The 23,029-nt window shown below is 42.3% G+C and overlaps 2 protein-coding genes across 2 annotated transcripts; one reads left to right on the top strand and one right to left on the bottom strand.

Annotated features, from left to right (window-relative positions):
* Positions 1-424: 424 nt before the first annotated feature.
* foxo4 (forkhead box O4) lies at positions 425-10,679 on the top strand. The gene is made up of 2 exons (XM_056438950.1): positions 425-5,440; positions 5,894-10,679. The coding sequence occupies exons 1-2, from the start codon at positions 5,000-5,002 to the stop codon at positions 7,406-7,408; spliced, it is 1,956 nt and encodes a 651-aa protein (XP_056294925.1). The 5' UTR covers positions 425-4,999; the 3' UTR covers positions 7,409-10,679.
* A 244-nt stretch (positions 10,680-10,923) lies between these two features.
* sesn4 (sestrin 4) lies at positions 10,924-21,022 on the bottom strand. Its single transcript, XM_056438951.1, has 9 exons — positions 20,839-21,022; positions 15,887-16,084; positions 15,494-15,676; positions 15,076-15,321; positions 14,413-14,515; positions 14,102-14,226; positions 13,302-13,468; positions 13,067-13,211; positions 10,924-12,982 (listed from the first exon to the last, which is right to left on the bottom strand). The coding sequence occupies exons 1-9, from the start codon at positions 20,902-20,904 to the stop codon at positions 12,893-12,895; spliced, it is 1,323 nt and encodes a 440-aa protein (XP_056294926.1). The 5' UTR covers positions 20,905-21,022; the 3' UTR covers positions 10,924-12,892.
* Between the last annotated feature and the right edge of the window lie 2,007 nt (positions 21,023-23,029).

Genomic DNA, 23,029 nt, shown 5'->3' with positions numbered 1-23,029 from the left:
CGGGAGGCTGTCGTTGAGACGCCGAGGACACGGAGCGAGGACAAAGTAGGTGACTCTGCTGATGCCTGTTCAATATACTACTAACTTCAATAAATACTTGACAAAATGCTCTTGTTGTCAGTCTGATATTCATGTTATACGTCGTTATCTGACGTCCAGTCGATGTGAGACCAGTTTACTCTTCATACAGTGTGTCATGAAGCATGTAGCTCGTTGTTTACACCCAGCTCGCCCACCGCTGTCAGCTGGGAAACTGTGATCGACTCCGATTAAATTGTGATACAACAACAACACTGTGTGCTCTCACATCTCTTATGTTTTATATTCGAGACTACGGATCAACATATATCCTCGTAACTATACTCTACCCTGTGCAGCTCTCACTGTATGAAGAGTTGCACAGGGTAGAGTATAGTTACGAGGATATATGTTGATCCGTAGTCTCGAATATAAAACATAAGAGATGTGAGAGCACACAGTGTTGTTGTTGTATCACAATTTAATCGGAGTCGATCAGTTTCCCAGCTGACAGCGGTGGGCGAGCTGGGTGTAAACAACGGGCTACATGCTTCATTACACACTGTATGAAGAGTAAACTGGTCTCACATCGACTGGACGTCAGATAACGACGTATAACATGAATATCAGACTGACAACAAGAGCATTTTGTCAAGTATTTATTGAAGTTAGTAGTATATTGAACAGGCATCAGCAGAGTCACCTACTTTGTCCTCGCTCCGTGTCCTCGGCGTCTCAACGACAGCCTCCCGAACAGGTATGGCATTTTACAGCAAAGTCCTCCGTGTTTAGTCTTTAAAACATGAGCGTTACATAAAAAGAACGTGACAGAGAGGCTAAGCGATGGAAATGTGCATTTCCTAGTTAGTCAGACGGGTCCTGAGAGGCAACTCGAGGCCACTCCTACGGCACATCTGCCTCATGCACGCGTACCAAAACCAGTTAATTCAAAAACCAGTTAATACCGCACACCGGATGTCAGCTGGTTGCAAACACAGAGAACGACCGCAAGTACTTCTAGGAGTTGAAGTCTATATATTTCGCTACTTTGTTTAATCCATTAATAAGAAGATAAATTACTTTATTAATCTCGCTAGGGGATATTTTTTTCCCCTACAGCGTAATTTATAGATACAGATAAATCAATAGTTAATATAAAAAAATGCACAATACATACAACACAATATAATAACTAACTAAACAATGGTGCAAAGATCAAGAAAAACAAACAAACAACAGCATGATTAGTAATTTGATAGCTAGACAATTTAGACGCCTGTGTAGTTTGCATAGGATACATTTCAATACCTGAATGCCTGAATGTCATGCTTTGGTAAAACAATAAAAAAGACTCAGAATGTAAAAAGACTGATAACAAACTGATTTTGTAAAAGCATTTCGTTAAACAACATCAGTATAACAGACATGTGTACAAAATATGAACATTTATTCAAAAACAGTAAAAATAGTACACACTTAAGATTACTTACTAGCTTCTGTCTTTCTTTACCCATAGCCTCCATCAGCAAATCAAGTTAGATCATGAAGATAATTAATTTACTTACATTTGTATAGAGCATTCTTTACATTCTTTCAAAAGAGATGTATTCTCGCAGAAGAGAGAATGAATGTAAAAAAAACAAGGACTCAGAAGACAGGACACAGTACAAAATGTCTTCAGAGGAGCCGTGTATTTTCCACTTGTCTTTGAGTTTTTTCATACATTATCCTCGGGCTATACATTTTAAGGTCTGCTTTTTTTTAAGTGACAGCTTTTAAATATTGTTCTATGTTGTTGAGCTCAAAACGAGATCACTCTCAGGACATTGGGAACTAACTTATTATTTAATGAGTTTATTAACTTATCTTACTAACCAGTTGCCATTCAAATCAGAATCAGCTTTATTGGCCATGTATATGTGCAGATACATGGAATTTGACGCTGGTTTCACGTACACTCTCATTGTACGTACATGTCATTTATAAATAATAGGATAAATATTAAAAAAGGCATTGAAGACATCAGAATAGCAACAATAAAATAACAATTTGGGGCACTTAAAATGTATTTAATTTCAATGCTACTGATTACCAATGATGACAGATGGATGTACATAAATAACATTTTAGTAATTTATCAGCGACAGGAGAAGGCTTGGTGAAGTAATAAGGTAATTTTCACCTGCTCATATAACTGTACAGCCAAACTCACGGATTTGACTTATTATTACTTGATGGTGTATTGCAACAAATCATTTTTAACAGTAATGATATTGTGGGTGACAATACATTTAGATATTTACATTCACATAAAAAAGAAACAATGCAATGATGTTACAACATTTTTGTTCTGAATACCTTGTAGTCAAATTCGTAATTTGTGATATTGGGCTATATAAAATTAAACTGAATTGAAATTGAATTAAATTTCCGGTTCAATGTTGTATTGTCAATAACAAATAAAGGTAAATGCGAAGAACAATAATTGTTGAAAAATTGTTTGAACTATTGCTATTTTTTAGACAGGAATTTGCAACAATTACAATACCAACTGCACTGCTTACCTTATTGTGGCTCTTGTCTTTTAGAGCTCTGTGTCAAACATGTTTTAGTAGTCCTAGCAGTTTAAAGTCCTTTTGGATTTTATTTTATAGTTTGCTCACATGATGCAAATGTCCGAAATAAAGTAATGCTTCATCAAATTACCATATACAATACAGATCAAACCAGCACAGTACATAGTTGATTTCTGGGTTTCTGTGCAGATCATTGACTGTAATTCATAACAATTTAAATATTTAATGTCTGAAGTTTACACTTTGCATAATATAAATGTGGCGGTGACAAGAAAATGCACAGAGGACGGCACATTGGGTGTTTTAGGCGGTCTTCATTGTCTTAACCCTCCTGTCGCCTTCGGGTCAATTTGACCCGATTCAATGTTTAATGTCGGTGTTCTTTCGGGAGTCAACAAACAAACATAAAGTACCTCACACTTAAACTTGGAAAACAATATTAATTCTAATAATTTTCTGGAGATTTTAATAGCTGGGGTCATATTGACCTCAAGGGTAAAATATGTTAGTAAATATAAAGGTAACAGGAGGGTTAAACATTGAATCGGGTCATATTGACCCGAAGGCGACAGGAGGGTGAAACATTGAATCGGGTCAAATTGACCCGAAGGCAACACAAGGGTTAAGAAGAAAGAACATTTATTAACATTATTAATGCAATAATAATTATTCTGTATCATTATTAAAATATGTTGTTCTGTACCTAGTTGTAGTCCATGGATAGGTGTCTATCCGTACTCTAATGACCGAAAGCACCGGAACTGCCTTAAATGCACCTGGGACATAGCTCACGTTTTTACCATTACAGGTACACGTTGCCTCCCTGCCCTTACGCCTGTGCTGTCACACGAGCGACTCGATTTCCCAGAAATCCACTCTGCGCGTGCGCAGAACGCGGTGCCTGACAGTGGTAAACAGACGTCAGAAGGGAGTCTTCGCCTCGAGTCAAAACAAAACAAAACAAGTCAAAAAGAACCTGAAGAATTGAGTATTTGGACAGCCACAATCCCAAGAAGTTTTTCGAGACTAATAGCGGATTGAAACCGTTCGCTTGGAGGAAGTTATTTGAGGCTTTTTACGGACTTTTCCACGGATTGTAAACTCTGGAGTAGCAGGAGCTTAACCAGCTAACGTTACGGTGGCTATCGAGCCGTTCTCAAAGTGCGGCGGCTGGGAGCCGACGGACCTCCGGGGCGACCCGACTTCTCCCAACCGTGAATTTGCTTCGTAGTTGGTTCACCGAGATCGCGGGGGGGATATCTTCGCTCCGGGCCTCGGTTGAGGAGGGTTTTGTATCCGACTTTTCGAGCATCGTGTGCCGCGGCAAGAGTGGAGAAACATGGCAGATGGTGACATGCGCCTGGTCGCAATGTGGCGGATCGTGCGAACCTGAAGCGAGGACTTCTTCTCGTGCGCACGTTTCTCCCATCGTCCCACTTTTATCGGTAAAGAAACACTATTGATAATTTCTTAAAACTGTTCGGGATTCCTCTGGTTGTTTATTTTTTTAGCATAAAAGGCCGAAGAGACTCTGATCTATACTGAGTTTTGGTTGTTTTTTTAAAGTCTTTTTTTTGTTGAGAGTTGGCTAACAAAACCTTTTTTTACCGGTATAATTAATTGTCTTGTGTTTTTACACTTCCCTTCAATTTAACCGGACAGCTCTTTTTGTGAGGCCGTTTGTATTTTCAAAGTTGGTGTGGAGGATCGTCGGCTCGCGCGCACACATCACGTTGTTTACAAGTGGATCCTTTGTAACAGTGGCCAGCTAATCCTCGTGTGTAGTCCTCTTCTGTATCGTTACAGTAAATAACAAAGTAATGAGAAAATATACACACCGTTGTAAAAATTTGGTACGAAATCATCTTTAATTTACATTTATTAATATAATTACATTTTGTGACATTTTTAAACTATACTTCTAATAAAGTTTACCATTTAAACGTATTTAAATCTAGTACTTATTGACAGGAATGGCGTTATTTTGTGTCTGTATACCTTTAAGATTTTGGTAGACCTATTTATTATTTTTCAAGTGAGCCAACTGTGGATCCAGATGTGTTGGTGCATATTGCCACTGACACTTTTGTTTTTGTTTAATACAAACAAAGGAACTCTCATCCCAGCCAGTCCATATAAATCGGAAGGTTTATGATAGTTACTATTAAGGAGATTATTTGGGTTCCCTAATCTCCAATCTGAGGATTAACCGAGGCTATTGGCGTGTCCAGATTACGTCTGCTCTACAGGCCCCTCTGTTTACACCCCGCAGGGACTGAAGCATATTGTTTTTGTGTCACGGAGTTCCTCTTTTAAGCGCATCTTCCACTCAGAGTTTACTTGACTTTCGAAGGTCGATGTTTTGAGTGTTTTTTTTGGGTTGAGTGGAAGTTCAGAGGACTGCCATGGAGGAGTCCTCAGTGCCCCCGATTGACCCCGACTTCGAGCCGCAGAGCAGACCCCGCTCCTGCACGTGGCCGCTGCCGAGGCCCGACATCTCAGCTGTCAAACCCGAGGGGCCGGATGGCTCCGAGTCCGCCGCCGGGACCCCGCCGGCGGACGAGGACAAGGCCGAGCCCCAGCAAATCACTTCCGAGCCGGAGAAGGCTGCGGCGGGGGCCGAGGGAGGGGTCGTGTCCGGCGGGGGCGGAGCCGGCGCCACGCCCCGCAAAGGATCATCCCGGCGCAACGCGTGGGGGAACCAGAGCTACGCTGATCTGATTAGCCAGGCCATCGAGAACTCACCTGAGAAGAGGTTAACCCTGGCCCAGATCTACGAGTGGATGGTGAAAACCGTGCCTTACTTCAGAGACAAAGGAGACAGCAACAGCTCAGCCGGCTGGAAGGTAGTGTGCGTTTTGTGGACATGTTTACTTTACAAGACTACGATGCTTTAAGGGCCACATGTCATAGTAGATTAGAGCTTTACAATTCATGTTGCATCATAGCAACACTGGTTTGCAAGTTACAATGTTATTCTTTGGGCAATATATACAAGTTCAGCAACCAGAGGAGCATATAGGCGATCATAACATGCCTCTCCTAATATCAAAGTATTTTACATTATTTGTTCCATTATTTTGGAAGATTGTTCTTATTGTTTTGTTGATGCAGTTATGTTTTGCACAAAAAGACAATTTTGGAGCAAGAAAAACCCCCATCAAGGAACCAAAAAGATCTGAACTGACCTGGAATAAGTCTAGAAATACTGAATCTTTATTATAATCCTTTACTGGTATATCATACTTTAGTTTTAGAGGGATCATTTAAAGTTTCTTCTGTTTTTTCTTTTTTTTCAGAATTCAATTCGCCACAACTTATCACTCCACAACAAGTTCTTGAGGGTTCACAATGAATCGACTGGCAAGAGCTCCTGGTGGATGCTCAACCCAGAAGGAGGGAAGACCGGGAAAGCTCCTCGCCGCCGGGCCGCCTCCATGGACAACAGCAGCAAACTGCTGAAGAGCCGCATGAGGGCCAAGCAGACGAAGAAGCAGGCGGGAGCAGCCGGCCTGGGGGGCGCAGGAGGGGCTCTGCAGGGCGATGGCGGCACAGGTTCAGCCGGGGCAGACAGCCCGAACTCGTCCCAGCAGTTCCCCAAATGGGGGGTTAACAACGGCAGCCCGTCGCCCCGCGGCAGCCTGGATGACTCCGACATGTGGACCACCTTCCGCCCGCGCACAAGCTCCAACGCCAGCACCCTGAGTGGACGTCTGTCCCCCATCGCTCCTGGACAGGAGGACGATGATAACCTGCCTGAGGACGGGCTGCTGGGGAGATACTCTGCAAGCAGCTTGACCCCGACTCTCACCGAGACCCTGATGGAGGAGCTGGATCTGATCGATGGCCTCACGTTGCTGACAGAGCAGCAGGGAGGGGCCAGTCCCAGTTCAGCCCCACCAGCACCTCCAACCCCGCTGCCCTCCGCCTCCACCCTGCTGCCTCGTGGGTCCAGCTTCTCCTCCTTCCATCCTCTGCAACCATCCAGCCTCCCGCAGGCCCCAACTCACACCGGGACCCAGGTCTCCGTCTCTCAGTGTGGAATGAGCAGCAAAGAGCCCTCAAGCTTCAGCAACTCCCTCTTCAACCCCATGTCCGGCTCTGGCTCTCGTGGGGGCGGCCATTACAGCACCCACGTGCCTTCCAGCCTGGAGGTGCTGCTCACCTCCGACTCCCCTCCTCCGAGTGATGTCATGATGACTCAGGTGGATCCCCTCATGCACAGTGGGGGGGTGGGCCTAATGGGACTGGGCGCATCCGTGAGGTCCAAACCCAACCAGCTGCTGTTGGGTAAAGGGCTGGAGCCCAACACCGTGGCCCCCATGGTGCTGCAGGCTCAGATGCAGCAGCGTCACCTTCAACAGCAGCAGCAACAACAACAACAACAACAACAGCAGCAACAACATCAGCAACAGCATCAACAGCAACACCAGCAACACTCTCAGTTGGGGTTGGGGATGATCCTCTCGGGTATGTCTCAGGACCCGTCACAGCTCTCGGCCCTCAAAGTGCCAGCGGTGGTCTCTCACCACGGAGGGCCCATCGGCTCAGCCAATCCCGGCGCGAGCCTGCTGGGGATGAGTCAGTTCGGAGCTCCGTCCTGCTCCATGGCCGGTCAGGACCGACTGCCCACAGATTTGGACATTGACATGTTCACTGAAAACCTGGATTGTGACGTGGACTACATCATCAACAGTGACCTCATGGACGGAGATGTCATCGACTTCAACTTTGACCCTATTCTGCCTGGAGGCCAAGGCTGCGCCGGCCCAGCTACCACACAGGGCTCCGCTCACAGCTGGGTGCCAAGCTAATTCCTTGACTGACCACACAGAGTTAGCCAGGTACACTGATCACCAGTTACGTCAGATATTGTTTAGTCGAGAAAATGTCAGAATATATATATATATATATACTATATGATTTAAAGTACATGATCACCATGAAGCCCATAATCTGGGCAATCGGCTCAAATGACTTTCAGGAACTTTTCCCCAATCAAGAAAACCCTCACAAAACAACCGGTGCGTTCCTCCTCTCTGCGGGCGGAAGATAATATCTTCAAATCCGACGTTACTCTCTGGCCTTTAAGACAAGATACCCCCCCCCCCCCACCACCACCACACTCGTGTCATGTGCCAAGACATGCAGAGGACAGGGAGGAGCTTCAGGCTACTATGCACAATATGATTTCCCTTTTTAGAAAATGTAACACTTGCAACAATTAGGCTGCTCGCCATTTTTTCTTCTAATCCAAACTGATGAGTTTTAAAAGACGTGTTATTAAGAGTAAAAAGACAAATCATGAACTCCCCTCTGCTGGGAGTTTATATTTTAGTTATGGTACACCAGAATAGCTTCAGTTGGAAACGGTACGCGATGGCGTTGGTGTTGAAGACTCGATGGACTGATGCCTTTTTGGAGAAATGGCCAGTTTCCCATTGACACGAGCATGAAGCACCAGACCGAACACCGACCTCGGCGCAGTCGCTCTGCTGCTCCGAGGTCGCGTTTTATCACAGGCGTCAGATTGTGAACAGGTGGAAGATGGAAGACTGCACGACTGGAGGTATAAAAGGCTCGATTCAACATTTGCCCCACATCTCGCACAATTTTGGACTACGATTACGTGTACGAATTGTCTCACTTCGGAGAAAGAAAGGATGATTCATTTTTATTTTCTGCAATGCAATTTAGTGATTCAGCAGTCAAGAGGGTGTATTTTCAGTTTGGATTTATTTTTGACTTCAATCTAGTGTGTAATGGTAGTTAGAGGGAGCGTGTTTTTCATTTTTTTCATCCCTGATGTGCAGTTAGACTAACAAAATGAAGAAATGTAACTTGTGAATTTACACACGGGGCATTCAAGGGTAAATTTATTTGCCAACAAGTGATTGGTTGGCCAAGTATTATATTGTTTTAGACAGCAGTATGCCTCTACTTTCTTCTTCCTCTCTGTTTTCATTGAGCCTGTGTATTTTCAAAACAGCACTTAGGTTTCCTGTGACACAGGGACCCCAAACCTAAGCGACACATTAGGTTATACCATTTCATTAAATGAGTTTAAATCCTGTAAAAAAACAATTTCAAAACCATCGTTGCACATGCACACGGTGTCACGCTATGCAGATTTATCAGTAGAGCTAAATGAGATCTTGAAGGAAATTTGAAAAATCCTTTCTTGAAGGGTTTTGTTATTGAACATGTTCCTGATATTTTGTTCGTGGTTTGAGGGGGTGCTTCATGACAAAACATTCTCTCACACTTTAATTATTCAGTTAATTCATTCTCTTTGTGAAAAGTGCAAAAGAAGAATATATTTGATTAGTTTTAATATACAATTTAGATGGAAGTAATAAATTAGATATTAATACATATGAATATATTACTAATGACAAGTGTTTTTTACATTGGAGGAAGCATTCTCAGATCATTTGTAATGGTAATTTTCTATACTTGTATTTTTGTAAAGGATGAGTGGCATGTAGATTTTTTTATGTCACCAAAGGAACACTAATATTTACATTTGCATGGCATTTAGGGAGCACTTGGGCCTGACACAGTATCTCGGTGTACATAAGCTTTGCAAAAAGATGCTTGTAACGTGAAATCTGACTTTGAGTGGAGCGAGGCATCAATACTTGACTATTTTTAACAAAAATTCCCAATGATCTGCCTCATTATTTTCTGCATTAATTGTGAAGCCAAGGAAATAAAAAATCTCCGCAGAAGCATGGCATGACGAAAGAAAAACCTTTATCGTCCTACTTTTCAACATGTCGTCGCATTCTCATCTCAAAATGAGACTAATACAACCGTTACCTCTCAGGGTCGCTCAGAAAAACAAGAGGAAAACAACTCCGCACAGATGGAATTGTGTGAAAATAGCAAAACAAATATTTATTATACACATGTTGTCCATTACAACAGACTGGAAACCGTCGTTTGTGTGTTTTGTTTTCTTGGAGCAGTTTATCTTAAAAAAAAAGAGTTGACCTCAAATTTGATATATATATTTTAGCTCTCCAGCTATGTACATCAGTACTATACTATTCCTTGAGTTTTATTTTGACTGCCAATATTTAAAACACTATAGCATGACTTTACTCTTTAGCAAGATGGACTTTATTCTGTCATCTTCCCCCTTACATTTTATGTTTTGTGTTTGTAATTACTTTTGTTAATAATTGTCTGTTTTTGTTATCCGAAATAACCTCCCAGCAGTTTAAACTCTTTCATTATTTCACTGTAACTTTGTGAATATGGTTGTCTCTGATTTTTATAAAACACTCTTTTTTGTTGTTGTACTTTTCTAATGGTGCTAGATGTCATTTCTGACGTATTCTGCAGTACGGCAGAAAGCTATGGGTGCATATCAGGGCCTTTTGAATCGTCTGTATCCAACACAAGGATCTTGATATGGTGTTAGTTAGAAATTAGCACGTGATCAAGTCTTTCCCCTTCTTTGTCGTGGATATATATATATATGTGTGTATATATATATATGTGTATATATATATATCCCCTCTAAACTGGTCATTAAGTTGATCTGGAAACAGGTCAGCTTCTTCAAACTGCATGATTTTATTATTTTAAATTAATATTAATATTTTTATATTTTTATAAAGTTGTATATCCAACAACTCTGTTTCTCAGAACTAATGTCCAGGTGTTGGACATACTTCAACATGTAAAAGGAGCAGCGGTTGGTTGGATGTCTCTAGTTTACTGGACATGTGTGGTGTTATTACTTCCCTTTTATTTCCCCTTCTATGTAATAATTCTCTTCATTTTTTGTTCTTCAGTTTTTTTTAAGTAGCAGTTAGTCCATATGTTTGTTTTCAAATTTTAAAAGCCCCATTTAATACAGTATTTTACTATTCGGCAAGGGTTTTTTCTTCCTGAGGGAGGTTGGGTGGACAAGGAATTATGAGTTGTGCATAAGCCAATTATGTTTATGATTTTTGATTAATGCTTATAGTTTTTAAGACCCCCAAAATCAGTCTCTTTAAAAAATGTAAAGTCAGCCAGAGATGAACAGTTCTGAACAGCAGAAATAAATTCAATAAAAACTGTTTAACCCACTTTGTTTGAGTCTTTGGTGCAAAGTTATTTTTATATATCTCCACATTGGCCACTAGAGGCCGCTGATGTCCAGTAATATTACTACTGTAGCTGCATGGCAGCAAATACATTTACTATACGAAATACTGCTGGTTAATAACAGTAGTGACAATTATTCTTGATCTTGAATAAAGTAGTTTGATTACAAACATTTACAGTACCAGCTTATTATATTTGATTTCAGGTGCAGACAGAAGGATGCAACTGGGTTGAAAGCTTTTTATTTTTCAACAAAACATGAACGTGATTAGCTTATTCAGTCAAATCAACAGGTGGACTTCCATATAATCAGGTGATTGAAGATGGCTGCCTGTGAGGTAAGTCTAAAAACTGAGGGATTGCTTAAGAGAAGTAGTTAGGTTATAAAATAAGGGTTATGTGATATAGAAAATAAACATGCAACCCACTGGTAGGTTTGTTCATTGTATCCCGTAGAAGTAAAACAGTTGACAGACAGCAGTTGTTTTTTATAGAAGACATTTCTTCACATTTTCAAAAAACATTTTTTGGCCTTTTCACTTTTATTTATTTTTTGAATACATCAGTTTTTTAAAATCTGCCCACATTTAACATTTTAACATCCATCTGCGTCAAAGGCGCTCAGCTGAATTGCTGGGCGTTGTAGAAGCCGTCTGATAGAAAACACGGGCGTTCACAGCCGTAATATTTATCAGAACCAATGCTGAGCAAAACCAAGAAAATCAGCTCCCATTCATGCAGGAAAAGCCACAAGTTTCCAACTCGTCATGAGCCCACGTTCAGCCTCCAGTAATCACATCCCTCAACAGCCCGTTTGCTTTGTATGCTCGATATGCGCTTGTTTCTTTGCAGTTACTAACTCTAAACAGTCAGTCACACCTCTACACCTACATCTACCCAGAATGCAGCACAACAAGCAGGTCCTACTGTCACACCCAGAAACAAAACAAAGAAGTACTCTATCGTTTACAAATCTATAACAAATTAAAAAGACAGAAAAAAAATACAAGTGTTTTAACAACTGGTTTGCACATTGTTCTGCCTCGCCAAATGTACCGTGGACTTGACGATCTGCTCTACTCATGACCAGTGCAGCTCAACTGGGCACTTCTCATCGATCCAACTAATGACTTTACTGTAGCGTTTCTTTAATGACCTTGAGACTGTAATCTCCGATTTGATCTCTTTTAAAGCACATCCACACTAAAAGCACAAAATTCATGAAGCAAATGGCTCAGCTTAATCTTCACTGTAGGAAACCGCTCACTGACTTGTATTTATAACAAATGTTTTTATGGAGGTGTGAATATGTTGTTTAGAAAACATCATTACCTTCAAAATCCTTGTGTCTGACATGAAAGTAACAAGTAGGGCAATAATTCACTGAAATATCCTGGATATCAAGTTACTTCACTAAAATCTGGGGCTGAGAACAAAAGAAAAGTCTAAAAATCTTCGTTGCATGTCATACAGTGGAGAAGGCGTCAGACCTACACACTGTGCGTCTCAATGTCTACTAATCAGCTACCTTATATTCTAAATATATAAAGTTTAAAAAAGTGCTTATTAAAAGAAATTATAGTGATGTGATACTTCCAGCAGTGTAACTGATGCGTTTGTTCTTGACCAGCATTAATACGAAATGTTAGGGAAAGAGAATCTGTCGTCCGTCACGGTCCACTTACATTCCTCCTCCAACACTGACAAGGATTGTCCAAAACACAACAGAGGCCCTGGTCTCCCGCAAACATTCAACTTGTACAAAAAGATATTTTGGGGTGGGAAAGCATAGTTAATACAAAGGAGACGGATGAAACTAACGAGAGCGTGGACCACCGTCAGTACCACGCTGCTACAGCCAAGCTGCTTCTCACAGACTGAGTTGAAACACAAAACAACATGTACCAATTCAAACAACTCTAATAATTGCACATAACGTTGAAGAGCCGAGATGTTTGATAAGAGAACAGAATCATCCGCAGGAGGAGGGGGGGCATGGCACACTATGGTATAAATACATTGAATCAGAGAAAAAGAAAAGCACATTCATGGAGGCACAGCTTCTAAATGATGGAACTCTTTAAATGTGCCGCTCTCGTCCCACCTCCCCGGCTGCGGTCTAGATGTCTTCATCCTCGCGTCTCTGGGTCTCTCTGTACCGGTGGAGAGTTTTAGCTTGGTGCCTCTCCGAGCACTTAGGCAATCATGTACTGAGTGATGGCTCTCAGAGCGTATAGCAGCTCGGCCTGCAGCCGGGCCTCCATGATTAGTAAATTAACGTGTATCTGAGGGGAATACAATGAAAAGTGATTCACACAGAGAGCCAAGAGAGGTTGGAATGACAGCGAGTCCACAGTGAGTCTTCTTACCCGCTCTGAAGGTTTCAGTGGAGCCAAACTCAGCGGACACACTGGGGTTTTGGTGGCATCAGGAAAACAAGCCACAGCTTTGATGGACATCTTTAAATCCCGCTCCAGCAACCGATTCACTTCTCCGTAGTCATAGTCATCATACCTGTATCAACAAACAAACGTCTGTTCATCTACTAAACTCAAAGAAAAGCCTTTTCTCTGAGTCACAAAGGATGTTTTTGCGGCTGCTCACCGTATCCCTAACACACAATGGATGTAGTTCCAGATCGCCCTCTTCAGGTCGGGGCTATGCATCGAGGGGAGAGTCGTCACACTCCGGAATCGGTCGTCCAAGAGGTGCCCGATGTCCGAATACAATCGGTTGACTAAGGAGAAGCCGTGGTCCTCCCATGAATAGTCCTGCAGAGGAATTACACCACATCCTCAAAGTCAGCAAGGTTTTGAATTTAGTTTAAGATCCTGATGTACAGCAGTGGTTCCCAGCCCATATTTCTATGGTATAAAGTATGCCTTCCCTTTATTGGCCCCTAAACTACTGGAAATAGCCGTATACAGCATATTTTCTATTTCTTAGATGTCGCAGAGTTGAACCTATATGCACACATTTAATACACCATTAAAACGCAAGTCAAGATGTAGATTTATCTTTCATTTATATCTAAACACACACCCACATTTGCAAATGTGCGAGGGAATAGGGAAACTTAGACTCACACCATTATTTGTAACAATGGACTCATTTTGCTTTGAGAGACACACTTGCTTTGTGTTTGAATGTCAAAAGCAGTTTTGATACAGCTGCTGACAATCTGGACGTCTCAACCTGCATCTGGCTGAGATACAGTTTGGAAGTGGGCCATTCAAATAATAGCAAAACTGGTTCCAGGTCGCAGACATTAGGATCATTGATTAAAAACTGTTAAGTCACTGGATGTTTAAGGCATCCTGTTACACATCTTAGCACAAAGGGCCAAAACACATATAGTAACAACACCCCTTGCCTACTGACGCGCTCACAGGTAACATCCTCACCTGAACTCTAAATACTTGAAAGTGCTCCTGCTCTCTGCGAGCAAACTCCTGATAGCACAAGTCAGGGTCTGTGATAAAATGCGTCGGGTCTGTGAAGCACATCATCTCCTCCTCTTCTTCGATATCTAAAAAGAAGAGACAATGAAGGCAAAGGAGGTGGGGAGGCAGAGAGAGCGTGTCAACAAGTGTGGCCGACTGCTCAGGTTTCACATCATGTGACATAAATGTAACGCTCAAGATAAGCCCGAGAAGTGAGTGGGATGCTCTGAGCCGCGTCCTCTTGTTTGTGCGTCTGTGCTGCCGTCGGTTACCCGTTTGCGTCTGTAGCAGAAGCTCTTCTCTCTTCTCACGCTCTTCCTGGGATTTCTGAATCCTCTCCTTTAGACACACCATGTCACAACTGGAGTCCAGAGACTGAGGACACAAAGACCAGAAAGTTAAATTAACTTTCAAGTACCTCACAAGTAACGGATAAATAATCCTTATTATGAGAAAATGCATTACCTACTTTCATCTCATATGTACACAAAGAGCTCTTTCACTTCAAAGTTACATCAGTTTGCATTTAACGCTGAGAAACACATGCTTGGACTAACTGAACCATATAATTCACACTATGAATTATGGTTTAGTTTAATATTTTATGTTAGAGAGCATACATGCAGTAGAGGATGATCATTGGCTGTTTTTTCTCTGTATATAATTGTAAATTGAATATCTTTGTGAAATTTGCACTACTTTTTTTAATGTATAACCGTTGTATTTGAAACATATGATGTTATGCATGCCTAACCCTTATACCTATTTCCACTTACATGAAGAGAATCAAGCCAATGTACTTGTTTAAAAAGCAAGACAAAACTGATTTGTTTTTTTGGGGAGTTTTTCCTGATCTGATTGCAACGCCCTCTGAGGCAAACGTGTAATTTGTGATTTTGGGCTAATATACAAAATAAACTGAATTGAATTGTTACCCTTCTTCGTGGTATGTGTTCTGAGGGAGTGGCGAGCGACTGAGGCACATCGGCGTTGCCGTTGGCAGCATCGAAGGGGCAGAAGATCGGCGGGACACCGTTGGTAGATTTGGAGAGAGGAACTAAGTCGTTGTCTGTGTCGCATCCAAACACAAAGCTGCAGAGGGAGTGGCAGTGGGCCAGGATCACCACAGCCTGCACCAGCTCAGCCAGCGACCAGCACTGCTCGCCCGACTTCAAGAGCGTCTGAAAAGGAACAGACACAGGAGCTCTGGGTCAGACGGGATTCTTTTGTTCTACTCGTTAATCTGCATCCTGAGTGACGTATATTATTCTGTATTTCTAAAAGTGATAATGGGTAATCCTTTCATCCTAAAATGTGTGAAACATTTAGTTGCGTTAGCCTGCTTTGCTGTACCTGGATGTGTGAGCAGGCAGTGAGCCAGGGTTGGTGGGCCAGCACTTTGTTGATGTGGTCAAGGAGACGAAGACGAGGGGGCGCCGCCTCCAAACCCTGCAGCCACAGGGGGTCCCCGCCCACCCTCAGAAACTGGGCTGAGTGCAGGTACACCAAGTAGTTGCAGTGATGTTGTGCCGCAGCCTGAAAGTCACGGGAGGAGCAAGTTGAGCAGAAAGATTTGGGAAAAGTATCCACTCGGAAGTTAGAGCTTGTCATTCTTTCATTTTGCATGATACCAGTGTGATCCCTGATGAACAACAGCTTCCCAAACAATTGTGTTTGCTAAACTACATGGTCAGTCAAATAGTGAGTTCCTGGGTATGTATAAACAAGAACAGCTTGCTAACTGACCATGATGGCGATGTAGTGGCGGTAGGGCAGTGGCAGGGGGCCGTCCATGTGCAGGATATAGTGCTGTGTGCGCAGGAAGCTCTCCAAGTATTGAGGGTGCGAGGCCATCTGCTGGGACACGGCGTCCACGCTCCCCCTGCTGACCAGAGCCTTCATGAACAGCAGCGACACTCGCTCGTTCTCACCGCTCACCGTCACCTGCAGGAGCCAGGACGGAGAAGAGGGAGACGGTTGGTTTCCGACGGGAAGCAGAAAACGTGTGCCGCGGGTCGTTGCAGTACAACTGGAGGATGTTGAATCATTGTGCTCATACGGAGGATGCTGAGGCATGATCAATACACGTGTCCAACCACAGAAAATTAAATGGGTATACATTTGGAGAATATATTTATCAAAAATGTCCATAATATGCGGATTCACAGTGCTAACATATGAGTATTTGTTGTTTTATCTGTATTATATCCCAGTACGTTTGATATCTTTGGGTTTTGGACTTCCGGTCGGACAAATCGAGCAGTTTGAAGACAACTTCATTAATCAAGAACATAATCAACAGATGAATTGATGCAGTAAATATCAGTTCCGAGTGCTCATAGTGACCTTGATGAATGTTTTCCTTGATTGTGTAGTTTTTGTATAATGATTACAGACATGTAATCTTTGTGAAAAGTTTCCTTCAAAATATGGCATACATATAAATGCTCCTTGAAATAATTATGTAAAAACCAGCAGTGTGGGGCAGACTGGATTATTAGAACTCATTGTGTAGCCAAAGCAGGTTGGCTCAAGAAGTCTATGATTATGTCTCAACTTGTGTCAAAGATAGTCTGAGTCTATTTTAACCGTGTGCGGCTCTTTGACATTCATCATCATGTGTATCTGGTTGACAGCTCCTTGTGGTATTCCACTTGTCTGTCGTGGATCAGGGTTTATTTGTGATCCTGCTAGAGGTGGAGCCTCTTGACCTTGAACATGTTTACATACTACACGTTCAACAAATCAATCGCATTATGAGGTTTACATTTCCCTAATCTCAGAGTTGATATAAAGCAAAAGAGAAAACATAAACAGAAGGATACAAAAATAAAAATAAGAGTGAACAAGGACAGTTGGCACTTAATAAAACAGGCTCAGACACAGACCCGCTGTTGTCTGTCAACAGACATGGGAAATAGGCCGCAGGGTCCAGAGCACACACAGGTGCCTGCCAATCAAAGACCTCTTGACAAGAGCACATTCACCAAAGGATCCCTTTGCAAACACAAGAGCTACTGATTAGCATGCCGAGCTGCAGAAACTACGTCGCTGCTCCATCAAGCACCGACTGGCCCGGCCGCTGAAAGGGAAGGGCATGTCGGGGTCCACACGATGCAGGAAACGGGCTTCGAGCTCAACTTGTCAAGGAGACAACTTTGCTTTTTCTTTCTGGTAAATTTAATAAGCTACGATTATAGGATTATGAAAGATCCATGTGAAACTGTTCAATAAACTCATCTCTTCAGTGTGTGCGACAAACACCACAACACACATTCCCTGAATCAGGTGTAGGAAATTATAGTCACTGTTGTATATTTACTACAATCCAACTCATATTGTATGTTTGAAACGGGAATTAATATTTGAGTAAACAGTAACAGAAAAACAACCAAAATGCTTTTTTTTTAAAGTGCTTTTTGGAAAAAACTAATTATGTGCTTGTTGATGATATTTGGTAAAATATCACAAAAATACATGTACAACCAGTAGTAAAACACTGATCTTACAGTCGGTGGCCATTTAGCAGTCATTCATTTTGTTTTCAGCCTCTATTTAATCCACAGCCAAGACAAGAACAGTAAAATAAGCGACTCACTTACGTACAGCCCTCGGAGACTGACATCACACAATCAAAGAGGAAATAGGTGTTTTGTGAGATTTCATAAACATGTCTGGACAAATTCAACCGAAAATGTCAAAGTGAAACAGGAACTACGATTGATGTGAGCAGTCGCACAGCAGGAACTACATCCTACAGTTTAAACTGCATTAAGGCTGCTGACATCTGCAGTTTATTAAAAATGTTCAGTGAAAAATAAAAAAATCCCAGATTTTGAAACTCCTAAAACATAAAAAGGCAACGTCCATCTTAAAGGGATGCCAGACTCTACAAGTAAAGCAATCAATATGTTGTGATACATCCTAGATCATTTCTAAAAAAATTAAATTCGAATCAATACACACAAGAGAGGGTTTAGAGACATCTTTTGTCAAAGCTGTGTCCAGACACCCATCCACACTGCTGTACTGCCTGAGAACAAGCCACAACAAACAGCAGTACTTTTCATAAGGCGATACGCTGATTTTTGTCCACCCACAGGAAAAGAAACACCCGCATGAAAAGAAGAAAATATTAACAAGTGTGTGTGGGTGGATATACGAAGCAAAAGGACACACATCGTCATTTGTGTTACTGTATATAGTATTACAAGCCATATTTTAATTTCACATGAATGCAAACAGTATGAGAGAAACAAACTCACTCATTCTGCTTACAATACACCCAGCAGCAACCGATTCTGAAACAAAGCCACCCCTCATTGAGAACCAAGAGTGAGGGGGACAAAAGCAAGACGCTAGTGTTAATATTAAAGCACTTATATGTTCAAATCACAAGATGGATTCAAACTTGTGGCCTGGTTGTAAAAGTGAAAAAAATTACAGATGAAGATCATTTGAAATTCTAAATAACAAAAACCTCCCATCCCAACAGAGGACATGTCGTTTGTTTATTGATCAGAGAGGAGCAAGAGGCAGGGATGAAGTGGAAAAACAGGGATGACATCACCGAGGGGAGGAAAGGTAAATGGAGACAAAGACAGGCTATGAAAGCAGGCTAACAAACAAAACAGCAGCACTGTACGGGCAGGAATTTAAAGGACTAGTAGCACACATACAGAAGTAGAACAATGATGCCCGCAGTCTTCCAGGGAAGGGTGCATATGTCAGCTTAAGATGAGCCGTGCTTATAATGTCTGTATGTGTGGTGGGCTGCAGGAGGGGGGCTGCTGCAGATACAGGAGAAGGACATTCAATCTGCATTCCGACTGAGCCTGGAGGGGTCCGTCCTTATCATGTGCGGCATTAACCCCCGTCCTCAAATCACAAGCAGCTCGGGACAATTTTGGCTCTGCAACATGAACTCAGAGAGAAGTGCAAAACAAACCAGCTGCAGCCCAAAGATGTTTGGAGAGGGGAGGGGAATGAGCTGCTGGGTAGGACAGCGCATACAACCTATGTCAAAGACAAACAAAACCCTGTGCTGCAGGATTTTTTTTAAAGAAAGAAAGCCCACACAGCAGATGAGTGATTGGACCGGTCAAAGAACAGGGCAGGTAGGTAGGGCAATGGGGCAACGTTTATACAAAAGACTTCCACTGATAATCAGGTCATTTATTACTAATCTCATTCACGGACCAGCCAGTGCAAGGTTATCGTATCAAAGGGCAGGTGGTGTGGTGGTGCTTACATGCCAAATACGTTTATTTCAACAGAGAAGTGCAAGTCATTTGAGTACTGCAGTTCTAAACTCACAGGGTTATTTTGCTTTGTATAGGTCTCAATAGAAACACTGATTGTTAAAGACGATTAAGTATGCTATATGATTAAATATATACATATGAATATGAAAAGCAGAACAGGGAGAGGGAGTCAGAAGTAACCCAAATTGGACTTGAAACCAGAGGAGAGGGTTATGAATCCCTTGCCTCTCACATTCCTCCCTGTTTTGCTCAGTTTCTGGACTCTAATCTGCAGCAAACATGTCTTGTAGGACTGCACTTGAGACAGCGCCCCCTTCTGTGGCAGAACGGAAACACAGCGACGGAGGAGAAAAACAACTTTGATTGGCAGTCCAGTTCAGCCAGCAGAAAACAGCACAATAAAAGTCTCCAACATTAAGAGGAACCCGGAGCAATAAACACTTAACAATCCGCAGCTGTCCTCGTGGATTAGAAAGCATGTCCACTAGTGTGCCTCGTCCTTATATTTGATGTATGGGTATTAAATGGAACCGCATTACTTCACAGTAACCGACTGACACTTTCTCTCAAATCCTTGGATGATGTCATCGTCACCTACATATTTCTCCCGTTGCTGCAAAGCTATACCCAGCCCCGTTACTGCACTTTAACGTTAGTATTTGACAAAAACCTGCGTGGAAGTTAAATATAACCGCGTATAAAAAGCGCTGCCCTGAAGGCTCTTGTTAAATCACCAATGGTGAGCCAACAAAGGAAGACTTTTCATTACGTTGCGAGGGTTTAGCTTCATCCCAGTGGACAGTAAACACATCATTTTGTTCACATTATCTTTTTAAATGTCACGTTACATTCACCAACCACGGTTACGGTAGTTTATAACCCGCTGGCGAAACGCTGCGAGCTTTAACGTGACATGTCCACCGCTGTACCAGACACCGGACATTAAATGTGTCTTGGTGGTGGTGAAAGGTGGCAGCTCACAGATCAGGATTAAATTCACGAGAACAAACGCTACTTTTATTGCATTTTTTTCTAGTTGGGATGTAACTGTACAGTAACTCGGTCAACCGTTAGTTAGCGGAGTTATCTATAGCTCGGTCAGAAGTTTGCGAGCGAACAGTTGACTCGCGGCCACCGGGACGCAGGAGAACTTACTGATTAACAAGTTAAAAAGTTTAGAGATGTAATAAACTGTTAATGGTTAACTTTACTTCATCGGCTGTTCGCTGCCCAAACATGTCACTTAAAGCTTTAAACAACAAACTGGCTGTTTGAGAGAGCTGGCGAAGAGTTTATCTCTTAAATTAAAATAACGTTAATCCATTCAGCAAATGAATGAACGTTATCCTCACGCTAGCCGCCAGCTGCAATTGTGAACAAAACTAATTAAACATTTATTCCTACAGCGATGTCGTCTCGTCAGCTTTAACCTACCTGTTTGTGGGCTCGCTGGCACTGGGTTCTCAGGGGGTACTCCATTTTATTCGCACAGATGATCATTTTCCCCCAAAAAAGTGCGTTACTGCATGGATGCGGCTCGGTCTCCCCTCGGTGCCTCGCTAACAAAGGCGAGCGGAGCCCGTCGCGAGCGGCAGTCGGTCCCCTCGAGCTGGAGACGCCGGACTGGGAGAGGAAACCTTCCAGCAGGCGAGCTGATAGCTCCAGTAACAGTGTGTCCAATCACAGCACGGGGGCGGAGCTGGCTCCGGGAGGGTAATGCTAATGAACATCTGCAGAACAACAACGCATAGAGGCAAACAGACACACACACCCACATCGCCGGGTCACGCTGCGAACTTCATACCGATTGAAGGGGCGGGATGTTTGTCAGAAGGCTAGATGTTTTCTTTGCGGACGCCCTTGTTTTGCTTCAGCTACAAAATGCTGTACACTTTGCATTAGGAAACCTCTTGTGGGAGTCGGACCCACACAGCGGTACAGGCAACCTGAACAACTGGACGCCTCGGGCCTCTGCCTCACAACACAGAGTTATCTTTATTTGAATTATTTGTATGATGATTACTCAAACCCAGAAGCCCCTAAGAGTTGCAACGTCGTCCATGAAATCATGTGCGTATAGTCCTGCTTGGTGGAACAGACACAGTGTGTAGCTTCATGGATCTGATCATGAGACTTGTCCACATTTGGCGTATTGTTTTTTCTAAAACTGTTTTAGGGTGTGGGTGAGCCCCCTTACTTCCAATTAAGTGACACCTTAAAGGGGATCTCCAAAGGATGCAGAGGAAACAGCCTGAATCCCCCCCCAGGAGGTTTGATAAATGTCCTTCAGTATAATAAACATTTTAAAACTGCCAAGTAATAAAGTGAGAAGTAGTCAACATTTTGGGGAAGGCACTTTCCGGTTTTACCATGACAGATAGCCTCTCGCCTGTACATAAAGCTTGATGGATCATCGAGGTCTGGATCGTGGAATATGCCAACTACCAACTATTCATACACTCTGCAATATTCATTGAATGTGTTTTCACTCTAATCTGTCCTTCTGTACACATGACATCTATTGTTCTGTCCATCCTGGAGAGGGATCCTCCTCTGTTGCTCTCCGGAAGGTTTCTTCCCTTTTTGCCCCGTGAAGGGTTGTTTGGGAGTTTCTCCTGGTCCGATGTGAGGTTTTGGAACAGGGATGTCTATGTGTACAGATTGTAAAGCACTCCGAGACAAATTTGTAATTTGTGAAAATGGGCAAAACAAATGAACTGAATTGAATTGAAACAAAAGTTATTTTCCTAGTTTGTCTGGGAATGGGCCTTCTCTGACCTCAACTCCATGCAGAAAACAAAAATCTTAGTTTGAAGGCCTCATACAAAATATTGTGGAAAACGTTAGAATAGTAGCTGTTAACAGAATATTAAAACCCTTTGGATTAATATGTCCAGCCATGACATAATGTAACGTTATTTAGCCCACTTAGGCCTTGTAGTGGACCTTAAACACCCAGTAAAGGGAGTACAACTGTTGATAGATCTCTTAGATGACTATGTTTGCATCAAAGTCGTGGAAGACATAACAGGGGAGACGGTATAATCTCAACCATCTTGCTACCATACATCAAGTCATTACTGTCACAAAGGCAGACAACAAGTACCATTCATGTTTCTGAAGTAAACTAAACACACAACAAGCATTGATTACATGTGATGTCCACCACGGACCACTACATTCAGGCTTGCTTTGACCCAATTGTTACTTTTTGTGTGGACTTATTCAGTCGTCTCTTGTCTTAATGAAAGGGCGATTGTTCTTCATCAGACATTCTGGGATTGAATTGGTTCTAATCAGGTTGTTTTTCTGTTTGAGAATCGCAACTTTCATATCAATAAGTTTCTGTGTTTTTGTACTTTCTTACCAACTGCTATGTTTTGTTCAATGAAAACTTCTGTTTTGTGAAAGTGGAAATAAAAACAGTCAGTTCAAACGTTGATCAAAATGTTGGTAAGTCTGATTAATGTGTTTGTAAATTAACCTCCAAATTTGCAGTGAGATATCCACTCATAAGGGAGACAGTAACATTCTGTTAATGAAAGGCTGTCTTGGCTTTATTGCAACTTCCCTAAAGCTCCAAACAGTACAAACTTGAGTAAAAACAAAGCTGACAGAGGAGCTC

The sequence above is a fragment of the Pseudoliparis swirei genome, chromosome 19, assembly GCF_029220125.1.
Source record: "Pseudoliparis swirei isolate HS2019 ecotype Mariana Trench chromosome 19, NWPU_hadal_v1, whole genome shotgun sequence".
Lineage (NCBI taxonomy): Eukaryota > Metazoa > Chordata > Actinopteri > Perciformes > Liparidae > Pseudoliparis > Pseudoliparis swirei.
Note: the sequence above shows the minus strand (reverse complement) of the source record. Positions and strands in the feature narration are given on the sequence as shown.

What these genes read in the sequence shown, in the direction of transcription:
- foxo4 (XM_056438950.1), top strand. Translation starts at nt 5,000, where the DNA reads ATGGAGGAGTCCTCAGTGCCCCCGATTGACCCCGACTTCGAGCCGCAG. An exon ending in ACAGCTCAGCCGGCTGGAAG is followed by an intron (nt 5,441 to 5,893) that starts GTAGTGTGCGTT and finishes CTTTTTTTTCAG; the next exon opens with AATTCAATTCGCCACAACTT.
- sesn4 (XM_056438951.1), bottom strand. Translation starts at nt 20,904, where the DNA reads ATGATCATCTGTGCGAATAAAATGGAGTACCCCCTGAGAACCCAGTGC. An exon ending in TCTGCTACAGACGCAAACGG is followed by an intron (nt 14,227 to 14,412) that starts GTAACCGACGGC and finishes TCTTCTTTTTAG; the next exon opens with ATATCGAAGAAGAGGAGGAG. An exon ending in TTCAAGTATTTAGAGTTCAG is followed by an intron (nt 13,469 to 14,101) that starts GTGAGGATGTTA and finishes ATTCCTCTGCAG; the next exon opens with GACTATTCATGGGAGGACCA.